Here is a 16,823-nt window from a genome sequence, read left to right on the forward strand (position 1 = left end):
CTATTTAAGCTCGGTCAGTTGTCTGTAGTGTGTCAATTATTGAAGTAGTGATGTAAGGGATGGCTATTTAGCTCCGCTTTGTTTTATCCTCTTATTATTTTCACATGGTAGCACATTAAAAATACTTTATCATCCAATAATCAACTGGTAACCTTGCCTTTGCACCTGCTGACCATTGCCAATCCAACATGTGCAAGTGATGTCATTCACACTTTTGAGCTGCCAGTCAACACACTGGGTAAGAATGTTGACTTAAAGAGCAGCGAAACCGCTCTGCTAATCTCTTTTTTAGTTTGAGCCAACCGCTCTCACTCCCTCCCTCATTCTTATATCTGTCATTTTCTTTTCATCCCTGTGTTGTTTATGGAAGGAAATGATAAGAAACAGATAGATAGGTCATCTGGATACAGCATGTCTCTACTCAACCACAACAACATGGCTGCTCCCGTCCTAAGCTAACCTCAGTCATGAGGCCTGTGACAAACGTTTTTTTAAGTATTACGCTAGCTATAACAGAGAATTCGAAAGGCTACCCTAAATTAAATAATAACTTCCTACCTACAGTACCTTCAAACAATATTAAAAAGTTAAACTCTGTAAGATGTTAACTGAGCGAAACAGTAGCAGAATTGTTAGTAGCACTATTGCTAGTAGCAGAAATGCTTGCGCTAGGATGCTTTTCCACTTGTGGCTAAAGTTTTGTGGAATAACATCACGTGCGTGAGCCTGGTTTTTATGTTCCCTAGGATTTGAAACGTATAAAAGTCCATACACAGCCAGATGTATCCACTTAAATATGTATATCTTGTGGTTTTGGACATTCACGTAGCAACTACGGCTAGTTGGCGAACAACTATAGCTAGCCCAGTTAATGGTTAACAGATTAACAGATGAGCTAGCTAAGAATTTACCTCTATGTCTGTACTGGGCAGTTTATTCAGTTTATTTAATTTAATTTAATGTTTTAAAAAGGAAAATAGAGCTTCACAAGCCTTGTTAGCCAAGTCAGTTTAGTCAATAGATGTAATTGTACCATTGAAACAAATTATCATAATCAATCATCTTTTATGGAGTGAACATTTTTGACACCCAAAATGTTCACCAATTTTCGTCAACCCAGTGTTGAGATACCATTGAAATGAATTCATTTTTGCTGCAAACTTTCAACGTTTTAAATTGTAAACTTAGAGCGCATTTACAGTTCTTGAAGTTCTTTCTTTACAGGTCTAGCAGCAGGTTTTGCTTATCGGATTCAAAGACATAGTTCCCTTGCCCATGTGTTGGAAAATAAATTAGCACAGTGATTAGACATCTGCTGAAACTCGACTATACATTGTGACAATACCAAACCAAACCAACCACTTTCCAATGTTGAGGTACAAACTTAAAGGCATTTATTGAATAGCAGCTTCTTTGGCTCCCTATACATCAGATTGTGTACACACACACACACACACACACACACACACACACACACACACACACACACACACACACACACACACACACACACACACACACACACACACACACACACACACACACACACACACACACAAAACAAACCGAGGCCCCTATTGGCTGCTTTACTTGGAGTCATTACAAAGAAAACAACAAGAAACCAAAACGTGTACACGTGTGAGACATATGGTTCCTCATGTGCGCTAAATCAAGCTTCCTTCATGCGTACTACATATAATACACTGTCTTCTCATCAGATTTACAGTACACAGCAGAGTGGCAGAAGGGAAATCGATTCCAAGGCCTCCTGTTCCTTAATGTGAGTGTAGTGTAACTTAGACACTAGCACTCATTGGGGTTCCAGCCATTCCGCAGACCCCTCAGGTCCTCGTCAGGGGTCTCGGTGCTAATCGGGTGGGAGACGTCCGTCCTCACCGCCAAGGTGTCGAAGGGATAAGGTTTCGCTGGTTTCCGCATCTAAGACCTACAGAAGCCAGGGAGCAATGTGAGCAGTGGTGCCTGAGAGCGCTTGTATTTTTCTTCCTCGGTCATTAAATCATTCAATGACTGTCGCACCTTTTAATCTTTTTGTTTATTTAATCATCCATAAACATTCAATCACTCTTGATTCCAGCTTTTTCAGCCCTCTTTTTTTTCTTTTACCATCTTGCTCTTCAGTCTTGTTAACTAGACATTATTACATGCAGGGGTAGCTGTAATGCTCTGAGGGCTTCTAGGATTACCTGCTGCCTTCCTGCATATACGTATGTCAGAGCGCATTACCATCTAGCATCTTAACATTCTGCTATTAGATCACTGTTAATGTGCTTTAAAATCACACAGTGAGATGGGTCATGTTTAAACTCACAGGACCAAGCCCTTTTGTGGAAAAACTTTCTTTCCCTTATCTGTTTCTCTGTGCTGATGTTTGTGGTATTTGAAAGCAACAATGTACTGTTTGGGTTGCCCTGTGTAGCACATTTGCTTCAGTTGAAAAGGAATAATAGTTATTCAAACCCCCAAATTTGGAGTTAGTCTTGAAAAATGATTCAAAGGACATACAGTATCAAACATTATTCTTGACAAGCCAAGTGCCTTAAAAGGTTTGAAAACATCTTGTCCTCCTCTATCCTTCCCTCCCTCTTTAGCTGATCCCCCCCCCTCCTTCTTTTTTTTGTTGTCCGCTAAACCTGTCACTTTGATGAGTTGTGTGCAATCATCCCAGGGGCCGTTGGGCTTTCACCAGGGCCTCCGTCCTTCCTGGTACAGTGCGGCCTTTGATGTGGTTACTTCTTTAGCTCCATGCGGGGAGACCTTGGATCTTGCTAGCTAAACCCCAAATCAGCTCCTCTGATGGCTTTTAACACCACATATTAACTTAATGTTGATCTTGGGGGAGGTAACAAGCTGGAAGTAAGAAGCTGGACAGTGTTGCTAGTGCTGAAATACTTGTGTGATGTTTTCAAGAGGAGGGCATCAGTGTGTTTAGTTGACCAACCACATGACCAGCATCAGCGGACTGGTGATGGGCGGTGTAATAACTCACAGGCAGCTCCCGTACTGCTACACCCACAGGAAGCTGGCCCTGAGTCTCAGAAGCATGTTTTGGACTTTGTTAGGGTCCCGAAAAACTACATTACTAAAATGTTGTGCTAGACTTCGGTGTGTTGCTGGTTCTTGGACAATAGTAGTGATATAAATCCAGAATTAGAATAACAAACACTGCAATTAAAGGCAAACATTTGTGCCTGATTAGATTAGATTCAACTTCATTGTCATTGCACAAGTACTAAGACAACAAAATGCAGTTAGCATCTAATCAGAAGAGCAAAACAAGCGGAAAGTGGAGTGTTGTTCCAGTATAATATAAATATATACATCTGGCATATATAAACCAAACTTTTTACACTACAAACAGTAAAAGGATGTTTAAACATAGTAAACAACAGTAAAGAAATTAAACACACATAGATCAGGTATATAAATAGACAGTTTAATACGGACACTATAGACAGAATGAATATACTACTCAGATTAGAGTGGAAACGTGTCACAAATTACAGAAAAAATTGTGATCTAATCCTAATCCCTTGTCAGACATACAGAAAGCACAATACAACACAATGAACTCTACACAAGTTATTAGTGCCAGGTTATTATTATTAGAGACAACTACAAAGCACTAAATGGCTTAGGCTTTGACTTGCCCCGGGGCCAGCTGTGAGAGAGCGCCTCACTACTGCAGATGATTACAGCTTGCTATATGAACTGTGTCCTAATCCTGGTGGACAGCTGAAATTAAAGCCAGGTACGGCCCTCCGCCTTCCCAGAATTCTCTGTGATAAAGCTACTCCCCTGCTGAGAAAAATCAGTTGTTTCTGAGGAAATGCATCTCCAGAAGAGTCTGCAGTCTGTAAAGATGAGGTATTTCTTTTAGCCAATCAGGGGACACTGATGAAACTAAAAGATTAATAGCATACACTGGTTCATTAGCATGGGATTTCTGCATTGTGCCCAACATAAGTTTACAATTTGTGAATGACAAACTCGGTCAACCTAAATGAAAGCAGGCATTGTAGTGTGCAAGTTTCCTGGCTTTGCAGACCTTTTATGGATAATATCGAATCTTTTTCATAATCTTTTTTCATAGTCATAACAGAAGTTGCTCTGCTCCAAAATGTTGATTTAATGGGCAATAGAGGCTTCATTTCAAAGTTATCTGGCCACATTAACCTCATGCCCTGAATGAAGGTAACTTATTCATTTACTTATTATTTATCTCCGTCAGACTTAATTTCAAAATAAAAGAGAAACAGGTTTATTTTTTAATTAATTCCTTATATGTGCATATGTTTTTTCAGTAGGTAGAATTAATCAAAAAGTTGCTAATATGGTCAAGAGCTGGGAGAGGGGAGAAGGTGTGTATTTTAAAATGAGAATATTAAGTTGAACATGTATTAACATCCATAGTTCCACCCCCTCTGAGGTTTGAATGAAACCACAGTTACCCAGGGCTTTTGTTGCTTTGGGTGGGGAGGTAGAGAGGAGAGAGAGCATCTCAAAGTAGTTATTAAAGTAAACCTAGAAGAGCAGCCAACACATCTGAACAGTAATCTGTAATTTAAGTACACTGATGTGTTAAAGAACGGGTGTGGCCTTAATAAGTAATTATGTGGTCGAATTTCAGATAATTAAAGGCTTTCTGCTAGCTCTGTAAGTAGGGTTGTTGAAAGCCAACTTTGGTTTGATTTATAAAATGAGCCTTATATAATTAATGTTGTACCTAAACTCTATTAACTATTGCAGGCTATTATCTATTCTAGTGTTTTATAACTTCGGAATAGCTAACTTATTGGGGTCAAGCATCGGGGCTTAGCTGTTTTCTCAAGGACACCGCTGTTTTAAAAATGAACTAAGGAAGCTTTGATTAAAGACCTTAACTTGTTTTTTTTTAAAAAACGTTTTAAGTTTGAAATGTTGTAAATTAGGCTATTAGCATATTTTTTGATTGTCCTTTTTTACTTAAGAGGCCCTATTATGCTTTTGGGGGGTTTCCCTTCCCTGTAGTGTGTTATATAGGTTTTTGTGCATGTAAATGATTTACAAAAGCTACAATCCCAAACAAGAAGTAGTTTCTCTCCAACACACATTGTAGTCTCTTCTTTTTTCCACAACATATTGATATCACTACATAACACTTTCACTTCTTTAGGCTAGCGCTCCAACACATTGTATGTGATAGACTAAGGGGTGGGACATCTCTAAGCGGTTGACCTATCACAATAGAGGCAGCCAGCTAACCAATCAGAGCAGACTGGGCTCTGGTTTCAGACAGAGGGTGAAAAGAGGTGCTGCAGCACAGGCAGTATGAGAAAAATAAAGAGCTTTTTGAACATTAAAGTATGGAGACATGTCACAGTAGAGGCGCAAAATACAGATGTGAACCTGAAAATGAACACAATATGCCCCTTAAGCAATAGTGCATGAAAATTGTGTTACATTTAATTATATTTTGGATGTGTGAGTAGCTTCGTATACTAGCATAGTGTATTGGTGGTTTGATTAAAGTGCCTTCATGTAGTTGCCGTAACCGTCATTAGTCGAGTATATTTTTTACTCCCGTTTTTTCGTGCAGAGTGCAGAGTTTTCAAAAATCTTGAATTGCGCATGAGTTGTGAAGGTACCTGCCGGTGTGGCAGTGAGCTGGTTAAAGCAGACTTGGGGCCTGTCCTATCAGTGGTCTACGGTGCAGTTCCAGCCCACCGCCTCCTGCCTCGGGAGAGCAGGGAGCCGGGGCTTGTGTGTGTGGCTGTTTGTCATTCTGGCAGGACACACTCCTATGAGAAACAGCCTACTCTCCCCGAGACTTCTTGTTGCCTTTTTCGGGGTGAATTGTTTGTTTACCAGCGCCTGGGGATATTTCCACTCTAACCGAAGGACTCTGACTGTTTTTGGTTGTAACGAAGCGCCGCGTGCTGCAGACCCCACGGTCGATAACCAACTCAAAGCACCGAGAAACACAACACACGGTAGGATACTATCAGTATGCTCTTCGCACGGGTTTTGCCTGCTCTGTTTGTGCATTTTCTCCAGATTTAGATGACCCCTTTAGACGAGGAAGTCCACCACCTGCAATTGGAGCGTGCGTTAACGTGTTCAAAAGTAGTGGGAAAATCCAGATTCGCTATTTGTGTTCCGTTTGGGTCCATGCGCCTCCGTCGTTGAGCGTCAGTGTGTGTCTGTACAAGTAGTTTGTCGGGAGCGGAGGAGACGGATGTCAAAGCGACTTTTAACTTTAGCGTTTTCTGGATAGAGCTGATGCGTTAAGTATCGTTTATAGCCGTTTAAAGTAAAAAGTAATGTGTAGCCCCCATGTATTCAGCCAGCCAGTAGAATTTAAAAAAGCTTGCTGTTCGAAAAATATAACGTTTCCCCCCTAAAAAAAACATCATAAGCATAATTTACATGAGCTTGTTTTTGCTTATCTTATCAACCTAATATAGGTTACTTACAGTTTGAAAGGTATTATGGGTTAACGTTCAATGACATGTATAGCCCAACTAAATGTAAGCAACTTTACAAGCATTATTAAATTAACTTATTCATTGTTTTGACTAAAGTCAGAATGACACCAATGTTAGACATGAACATTTTATTCATTAAAGCAGATTTATACCTTTTAATACAGTGCGTTTGCAGCATCTCATTCCATTTGTAACATGGTTAAATAGGAAGTAACATCGTTTTTACAACTAATTATGAAACTAATTTAGTTGTCATTGTAATGATTGTGTAAGACTCCTGGTTGATGGAATGATAAAGAAGAACGGCAGGTTGGCTCGCTGTGTTCACTTGTTTAACCACAAGTCTTCCCTGTAGCCTTGAGCCAGCTCTATCAAATTGGAATGTTTAACAGCCCAGCTGTGAAAAAAGCACCCAGAGGGGGTCAAATATGTCCAAAATCTCTCCTGACAACCAGAAACATGTCATAGAGAATGTGTCCTAGAGCCATGTCTGTCTGTGAGTACCTAGCAGGGACGACTGCTGTTGTTTTTGGCGTTGTTGTTGTTATTATTAAAAGAAGTAATGTGGTTATTAACCGTCTCTTGACTGATATGTGGTAATTACTGCCTATTAGCTTTAATTAAAGGGATGCAGGATGCCTTGCCTTGTGCTGCGTAGCTGCCTGTCGCCCTGGGTATAACCGTCTCTCACACCCCATAATCATAAACTTCACATGAAAGACGGAGGAAGAAGCAACTCGTCATCACCTGCGTTAGTCCAAACCACGAACCCCGGTGGGAATTATAACATGTGTTGGTTTTTGGTCTCGGCTTATTTAAAGGTTAAATAATCCTTCTTACTAAGGATTTATCTGGGTTCGAGGGGGGCTGAGTGTGACTGTCATTACTGACACATGTAATCCCTTAAAGCTGCTCATGCTTGGGATATCACACATAATCATTTTTAGAAATCTAGTGTTTGACCTGTTGGATACAGTTAACGGTGTTTAAGATACAAGGTCAGTACATTTATCAAAGGTCAAAGCCAATCTGAAAAAACAACTGAATTTTGACCTAATTTCTTCTTGCTAAATGCTTATGAGTTATGGCATTCATTTTCCTTTCCTTCAAGTGTTTCTAAAAGGTAATTTCTCTGTAATTAAAGTACATCAAAATGAATACTTTCTTTACAAGATGAGTTCAACACATTAGAAAGTAGGAGTAAATCCTTAATCATCCCCATAATGCACTGCTTCTTTATTTCTTACGTAGTTGCTAGCGTTACCTTTTTTTCTGCTACAGTTTATCAATACCAGGTTGTACTGCTACATTGCGTATGTGCTTTAATTCAGTTATTCTGGCTTGTCTTCGATTCAGAACTGCTAAATTTCCTGCATAAATGGATGCATATTTTGTGCCGTGCTTCCAGTGGTGCGCGGTGCAGCTCGGTCAGCTTTTCATTTTGTAGGGAGACACAAGACCTTGCTTGTGTCCGCACAGTCTGCCCTAGATGTCTCACCTGGCTGTCAACGCTCAGCATACACACTCTCATGCGCACACACAGGCTAAATTCCTTCAGGCACAAACAGCCCAAAGCTGGTTGCACATTTTACATCGTTACGTAGGAACTGAACTATATTATCTGTATACACGCCATTCTTTCTTTCTTACTTGATCTCCACTAAGCCTTCATGTTTCCATTCAATGCTCTTTAAGTCCTGACAGGCTCTTGACAGCTGTGGGAGCCAGACTAATGACTTCATCTGGGTTTCCCTCACTCCTCTGCTATTCTGAGCTCTTCGGGGCTCCGGAGTTATTCTTCCTCTCCTCCCCTTTCCTCAACCCCGTCCTCCCAGTCACCCCTGACCCGATGGGGCTGTCATGCTCAGGTTACACCGCTCACTCGAAGTGTCACAGAGCGCTTTGGTCACATCGGGAAAAAACAGGCTGGTATGATGTATAGTTGGAGCCTACATTTTGCGGTGACCATTTCTTTTGGGGTCATGGTTGTGATGGAATGAGAACCCGCATAGGTTCTTGAAAGGGTAATATGATAAAGTCACGGTTGCAGTTTGGACATTAAAGTCATTTAGAAGTGGCTTCAGTCACAATGGTTTTGAGTGGGTATTGTGAGAGGACAAAGCAATCCTATGACACGGAATACAGTGCATTATTGAAGCTCTGCAGTAATCAGTTCAGGTCCACGGCATCTCAAACATCTTCCACGTCATCATACTCCAGTCTAGGATTTATGTCTTGATGGGATCTCTGATAGTATCGGCTCTTCATGCATCAAGAAAGAGTTATTCACAATAAGTGCTGATGTTTACCTATTTAGAAAGTAAAACACCAGGTGTCACAGCTGGGATCAACAGATCATACGTGTTGACAGCTGATCAGAATATGCAAATTCACACTGGAGGATTGTAATTATTATCATTTTTGTGAACCAAAACAATATTCTGTAATGATTAGCTTGTGTGCTTTTTGTGATAGAGGTTTTACATTCTGCTTGTTCTTCCCAAGGTAGAAAACTTGCTCAATGTGGCCTTAACCTCTGAGGCATGTTGCACTTCTGGCCACATGTCAGGCAAGTATTTGACCTTTGGCAGATTTGAATTCTTAGTTCTTACTTCCTATAATTGTTATACCCAAAATTGAGATGCTGGTCTTTTTTTAAGACATGGGGAAAGTTTGTATGTAGAAGAAACTGGCTGAAATTATAGTTAAACATATATCTTTTCAATGCAAAAACTGCAGTGTATCCAAATAGTGGCTTCCATAGTTTAACTTTTGTATTGATATTGACAGATCAAACTTGGAAAAAGAGACCAAGTGTCCCTTTTTTACACTACTCACACATCAGTTTATATTAAACAAACAAAACCATTTGATATTAGCCACGTTTTTATACATGTCTTGTTATGTGCGTTTTGAAATGTCTCATACATAACGCGATTTGCACGAGGTTGGAGGAGAGCCGTGCGGTGAAAACAGACAGATACGGTTTGTTTCCATGTTTACCTCCCCTGCTAGCTTGAAACGCTTAGCACAGCTGTCATATGATTGGTTGCAAGACTACTCTCTCCATAAAGTAAAAATGTCAGATCAGAGCCGCTTTACCGCTTATGCCTCAAATGCAGCATAGCGAACTGACTTTTGTGTCTCCTAACGTTTCCTGTGTCTTGGCCAGAAGGTCACATTTGAACAAACTGCAAAGACTAGTGCGTTAGCCAACTTCTTTGCGTGAATAAGGGAAAAACAATTCTTCGGGATAGCCTGTGTCAGTAGTCTGTAATTGCCATTCAAAAAAGGTATTGGGTAATTGCTAATGTATTACTGACAACATGCAGGCTGTTGTAATAATACACATTGAAAACACAATTTTTTCAGACGGTAAGATCATGGATGTATAATAAGAACTGGATACAGCGTTGGAGGCGGGGCCTCGTTCATTCCTATGAGAGCTGCTCATTGGCACATGAAGACGAAATGGCCAAAAAACGTCATAAATGACCCATCATGCCTGGCTGTTCTATAGCATAGAGCATGCGCAGTTGAGTTTCCCCTTAAGCACCGCCCTCGATCTCCCGCTATCGGCCCAGTAGAATGAATAGAGAGAGAAAAATACATCTGGATTCAGCTTTTAGCGCATTTTACAACGTTTAAAACCTAATCTTTTTAATAGGGGCTATAAAAAGGATTATACTGGTAACTTTATTTAGTTAAAGAAAAAATTATCCACCGATTTACAGACGTCTCTTTCCCAATGCAAGTCAATGGGAAAAAGTATTTCTGGACCGGGTGACATCACAGACTGATACCCGCTGTTTGGCCACTAAGAATGTTTTCTCAAAGTCCGGAGCACTTCCTGGGGGCTTGGGTAAGATGGGTTGGATAGCCAAGGCACAATTGCTACTTCTTTGGGATTACAGCCATTGGTTAAGTGGGGCGTATACTGCCGCTTTGCATGGCGTAGCTTATTAACCCCCAACCAGTTGATGGAAATGTCCCAGTTCACATTTATTTTTTACAAAATGTCAAAAGTCTATAGAGATTGGCTTGGCATTTGAATTAAACATGTCTGAAGTCTCTATTTCTCTGTCTTTCTCTCTCTTTTAAAGCCTTATAATACGAGTATTTCATCCTTTCCTGTCAGGTTTCTTTCCAACAAGGGTCTATATTTTGGGCTCTGTTCCAACAACACCGCCCACCTCAACCCTGCATTACCTGTGACACACAACTCAGCCGCTTTTGAAGTGTGTCAAGCATATCATGGTGCAAAGCTGCACACACACACACACACACACACACACACACACACACACACACACACACACACACACACACACACACACACACACACACACACACACACACATTCTTCCCCCTTCTCTGCTGAAATAGCCCACAGAATCCCATTTTCACATCGCGGTCTCCTGTGAGTTTTTCTGTAACTCTAGCCGCACCACATATAGGGGCTGAAACTGTAGCATAACGTGAACCTTCTGTTTGTTCTCACTCTGTTGGAACCATCTTTTTAAGACTGCAAATGCAAGAGTGTCTCATGCTTTGTAATCTATACAAACACCAAAGATTTATGCCGGGTCGTTTTTATGCTTCGTAAATCATATTGATCTGAAACGGACCTTATTTGATGTTGTGACTCCAATAAGGAGACAGAAAACTTGACGTGTTTGCCAAATATTTCAGTGGTGATTCAGTATACATCAAAAAACTCATTCCCATCCAACGCTATCGAGCAGCTGTCTGTTTTATTTGTCTTTGTTTTGCAAGGCAGGATCAGCATGGGGGTTTTCAGTTACACTTGTTTTTGCATGTTTCATCTGCTATAAGTGCATTTGATCTTTATTAAGCTTTTTTCATAAAGCTACTTTACATTTCGAGCAATAATTTGGATTTCATAAATTAATCCTCCAATTTTTCATTTTTACAAATATATTGTTTTTCACTATTTGAGTACAATGTGCACATTACTTTCAGATGTACGTATTGTATAATTTAATATGAAGATATTTATTTTATTATACTTTCTTTTTGTTTAACTTCGTATTGTTATTTAAATATCTTTAATATATATTTTTTATTCTTTTCCAAAGTTAAAGCGACTGTCATGAAACCTTATGTCACACCCGGATAAATAAAGTATTCTGATTTTAATATTTTCTACTTAAATATTAAACATTAATTCATGCAAAGACAAATCCTTATTGAAAATGCTACTTTTGAGAAGTTACAAGCTACTCTTTACACACGTTTTTGCATCTATAATCTAGTAAGTGTTTCCTCAGTTTGCAAAACAACTTAATTTTATGTTTTTTATGACATTGTGTGTTTGCTGTACCATAGTTTTCCTCCTGCCGCTCATTCTTAATATGAAACAGCTTTCCTGCTCGGTTTCTGAGTTGTTGTTTGGGTTTTTTATGAGAGATCCCTGTTGTAGTAGATTGATGTTCAGTTGTCGATTAGTCAATACTAGATAAACATCATTCAACACCATTTGGATTCTCTCATTGAAAATGATTGTGAGTCAGTCAGTTTGGAGCATTGTTCAATCTCAAATTGAATGCTCATTTGTTTCAAATCAACAATTCTGTTCTTGAAAACTGACGGTTAAAGGGCTGAAAGAAATAGATCGTATATTAAAGTTTGCGTCATTCTGTTTTTCTACTAAGAAATATGCATAGCCCTCTCTTGGCGAGAGTTACATGAAATTTAAAGGTAGAGCCAGAAGGCTGTCATCTGGGCTCAGCATGATGGAAAACCTTCCAAAAGTCAATTTAAATCCACCAACAAGCACATCCAGAGCTTATTAAGTGGCATATTTCTCGTTTCTTTAGTTTGTAATTTAAAAAAAAGTGTACAAAGGACTATTTGTACATTTTACTTGTGGATATAACATACTTAGTAGACGTGCTTTGCTGGCAACATCAACCCTCAGTGGAGGGAGATAACCAGCTCAGCACTCCATATAACTTCTCTTTTTATGTATGGTGGTTTTATGTGGATTTATCAAACAAGAATACAAGATTGTTTTCACCTTCAGAGGACCGTTTCCCATTGCCTCCAGACTTTATGCTAAGCTGCCCATCTTTAGTTTCTTCCTATTTCAGAGTGCCTGAATAGAAGCCAGAAATAAGGTCTATGGTTTACATGAGCTGAAGAGAGAAAGAAGTTGTTGAGGACGTTGTACGTCATTACGCCAAACACGTCAACACTCCCGCTGAGTTTGTTAGCACCTGTTGAAACAGCCATGACTTCTAGTTAAACTCAGTGTGGCTAAAAGGAAAAAGTTTGTTAAAATATGCAAGCGCGTGAAAGTCAGTTGAAACAATCTTAAGTTGGCGTGACGTTGAAGTCCTGCGACCCTGCTGTACTTGTCTGTAGTTTGTTTATAGCATAGCGTTAGCATTTGCTTCTGGAGATTAGATTTATGATTCAAAAATGATAAAAGTAGGGAAGCCATGTGGAGATTATACCGGCTGAACTAAACATGCATTTATCATACAGGTTCGTTTTCTACTGATGTTATTTCTTACAATAATGCTAAATCCTATGGAGAAATCCCATTGCTTTTTTGTTGAGAGAACCCATGCGCAGCTTACTTCCGGATCGGCCTACAAGAATATGTCATCCCTGCACAAATCAAAACCAAAAGTGGTGTTATACATGGAGATTAACCGACTGCAACAAATGTGCTAAGAATACATTGCCACAGATCTTATTTTGTACATTCCAAAATTCCATTGGATGTTTTGAGGGAGCCCTTACAATCCTTACTTCCCTGTTGACCCACACAAATACCGTACAACATCGGTTTGCAAAATGTCATTGATTTCTAATAAATGTTAACCACCTCACAGCTCGCATTCCTCTCTAACCCACTGCTTTGTCTGTCAGACAACGGATTCTCAACTTTTTCTATTTTCTTGTCTCCCCCAGAGGAGTGACAGTGTCCTTGCCAGGCCCGCTGGGAAAGGACCATGGCCCTGAGCGATGCAGGCGGTGACCCTGTGGCCCTCTGCAACGGAGGACACCATCATCTCAGTGCCAACGGAAACGGCCTTTCAAACACCAGCGCACCAGTCAGCATTGGTCAGGACCCTCTCACAACCGCCTCCGCCAGTGACTGCCCCCCCGATGGAGATGAAGAGGTTGTAGTGAAGGACGCGGGGTTTAAAGTCCAGCAGAGGTCTAACGTCGTCCAGAGAACAAACAGACCCAGCCACAATGGCGGCGTGGTCAAACACAACGGCTCCCTGAGGAACCTTCCCCCGTCCTCCCCCAAACGCCACCTCTCCTCCAGCCTGTCCCCCTCCTCCTCCTCCCACTCCCTGCAGCCCCCTCCCCTCTGCTGCCAGCACTGTCACTTCCACTCCCCCCTGTGCTGCCCCTGCGGACAGCAGGACTGCCCCCTCTTCCAGAACCCAGGCACAGGCTCAGGGCCCGGGACCGCCTCATCCTGCCCCTGCTGCCTCTCTGCCTGCACATACTCTCACCTCCATGCCCATCCTGCTCACCCGTCCTCCCCCCTCTGTCTCCAACACCACCATCAGCAGCGCTGGCAGGAGCATCTCCAGAATCAGACGCCCGGAATCAGGTAAGGGGGAGGGACAGGGTTTGGTGATGTCAATAATAACTTCTATATAAATTAAATGTCAATTTATTCAGAAATAATGACTCTGTATCTGTTAGCCAAACTTAGTGTGCTTTGTCTTATCATTTTGGTACTTTAGTAACCAGTGAAAGAGCGAGGAACTGGATTAAAATGTTGGAATTCGAATGGGAATTTCAAAAAGAAAAATCCTTATTAAACAAAAAATAAATAAAGTTGTCCCACGCAACTTTAACAATAATTAAAATAGTCTTTTGACCTCTGTTTACACACATGTGTTATGTCTGCGCAATGCCTAAGTTTTAGAATGATAGGGAGAACCCTGCGGCATCGTCTGAAGTGCAGTACGGGTTGGTTTGGGGCTAGGACACAAATGGGCAATACTTTATCCAAAATGCAGGAAGGTTATTTTACTAAAAGTTATCTCCAAATCGAGGTCTGTCATGGTTTTCATACCAGTAATGTCTACCCCAGCATGTTGGCAGAAAGGGAGCAGCTATAACTTGGTGGTGTAAGTCAGTGACGAGCCTTCTGAGGTTTCGTCAGTTGTCATGGCACATACCGCCCGAGCCTGGAGACTTCAGGATGACGGGAACGCTGCAAACGTTGTTTTTATTGACACGCTAAAAAAATGTTGGGAGCATTACTTGTAACGGTTGGAAACCACACTTCAAACCCTTTGTGCCAGAACTGAATTATACCCTTAAGCTCCTTTTTTTTGGTCAACTATATTGTGTGTTTGTCTGTAGACTGTAATGCTGCTAGATCCCTTTAACCCTTATCAATGTGCACTAAGAACTTAATTAAATTGAACTCAGGTTTCTTTAAAACGACCATATTATGCTCATTTTTAGGTTCATATTTGTATTTTGTTTTTCTTCTGGGACATGTCTCCATGCTTTAATGTTCAAAAAGCTCTTTATTTTTCTCATACTGCCTGTACTGCAGCACCTCTTTTCACCCTCTGTCTGAAACCAGAGCCCAGTCTGCTCTGATTGGTTAGCCCCGATGTGATTGTTCAACCACTTAGAGATGTCCCGCCCCTTAGCCTATTACGTACAATGTGATGGAGTGCTAGCCAATAGAAGCAGCAGTGTTACATAGAGATGTCACTATGTTACAGAAGTGAACAAAGGAGTCCAATGGAGGCATTTGAAAAAAAAAGTCAGTTTATGTTTATATTGCTGCTTATTTTTGCTTTTTTTTAATGTTGAGTATTTTTATAATTTGATATGGCTTGTGTTTACAATACCCTCCTGGCTTCGGGGATGCAAACAGTCAAAGCAAAGTTTATCCACAACACGACAGGATTTTTTTTTCTATACCTGCATGCACTCATGGCAACCAGTGGAAGCAGAATGTGAGCACTGAACTCCTTTGTTGGGAAACTCCTCTTTCTGTCCTCAAGTGATCCATCTTTAGAGAGGTGGTTCTTTCCCTTTTACACCAAAACCACAGGCTTTCCACCGCATTTCAAACTGGAACCATTAAATGCCTCGCATACTCATTTGCATAATCCTATATTTACCTTCTCCACAGAGGCGGGAGAGGCAGGAGGCTGAAGTAATTATTTACTCATGTCAGCTCCTTTTTATGGGAGCATCTCGTTGCGGGGAATCTTGATTTGCATCAGGCTTTATTTCTGCTTCCCGACATGGAATTTTCCTCGCTGAAATTAAGTTGGATCTCCCGCTCGTCATTTTCATTAGAAAGAGGGCCGTTGTGGGTGGCGGTGAAAGCTGAGGTTTGTGTAGCCGCAGTAGGAACGTACACAGAACTTGGGTGGGCACCGGGAGGCAAAATAGGATTATGTTGCTGGCATTTAGACGCATTCACTCCCCCGTTATCCCTCCTCCTTCATATTTTCTGTTTTCCTATTAACACTCTTCATCTCTGCCCCTCCCTCCTCCTCCCCCCCTCCCCCGTCTCTTGTTCCACATCAGAATGGGGAGCAGATGTGGCGTTTCTGCGTCTCTAATGTTGAACCACTCTCTTATTTACCAAACAGGTCCCTCTTGTTCTGCGATGACAGGTTTGAATTACGGATGCCTGGGTTTCCTCCAAGACTGCATCCACAACCCCCCCACCCCACCCCCTCTTCCCGTACAGTCGTACTTTGTGTGTGTCAGATGGAAAGATTAGACATAGGAAACCATATACCTGTAAAGTTTGGCACAGACAAAAAACATTTCGATTTTTTTTTTTGTACTCCAGTCCCCTCCCCCCCACGTACTCATGGGTTTTTTAGGCAAACGCAAATTCCTAATACCACATAAAACAAGATGCTATATATTCCTCCATAATTTGTGGTGTTTGGAGTCAGGCGAGATGGTGTCGGATATCAGTTTGATCTGCCTCAGTGGCTTTGATCTGCCCGATTAGCCGAAGGATTACATCTGTGATCACACACACACCTCACACACACTGATAAGGTGTAACTTTAGCTCTTCGGGGAGACCTTTTTTAAAAGCGCCTTTCACAACAGGGGGATTTTTATGCCCCTGTTCTCAGCTTCACAAATCCATTTACCCAGATTAGCGTGTCCTTTGTTTCCTAATGTTTCTATTTTGAGAATGATCAAAAGCCTTTGGGGTGTTATCTACGTAGGAAAGCTTTGGAGAAAGGCACAGCTCAGCACTTTCTGCACGGGGAGTAAAAAAGAAAAAGCCACTGGATCTTTTCTCTATGGGTCTGTTAAAAGTATTAGGACCATGTCTGTGACT

At 41.1% G+C, this 16,823-nt stretch overlaps 1 protein-coding gene across 4 annotated transcripts in view; it reads left to right on the forward strand.

Annotated features, from left to right (window-relative positions):
- Positions 1–16,823, forward strand: part of disp1 (dispatched homolog 1 (Drosophila)) — an 89,693-nt gene that overhangs the window by 49,814 nt on the left and 23,056 nt on the right. For 3 of the 4 annotated variants that reach the window (XM_063902859.1, XM_063902857.1, XM_063902861.1), the window contains one exon: positions 13,428–14,085. In XM_063902859.1, coding sequence (XP_063758929.1) covers positions 13,469–14,085 — 617 coding nt within the window. In that variant the 5' untranslated portion in view covers positions 13,428–13,468. Of the gene's footprint in view, positions 1–5,782; positions 5,991–13,427; positions 14,086–16,823 lie in introns of those variants that run through there. The other variant, XM_063902860.1, reaches the window with a different exon arrangement.

This window comes from Eleginops maclovinus, chromosome 15 (genome assembly GCF_036324505.1).
Source record: "Eleginops maclovinus isolate JMC-PN-2008 ecotype Puerto Natales chromosome 15, JC_Emac_rtc_rv5, whole genome shotgun sequence".
Lineage (NCBI taxonomy): Eukaryota > Metazoa > Chordata > Actinopteri > Perciformes > Eleginopidae > Eleginops > Eleginops maclovinus.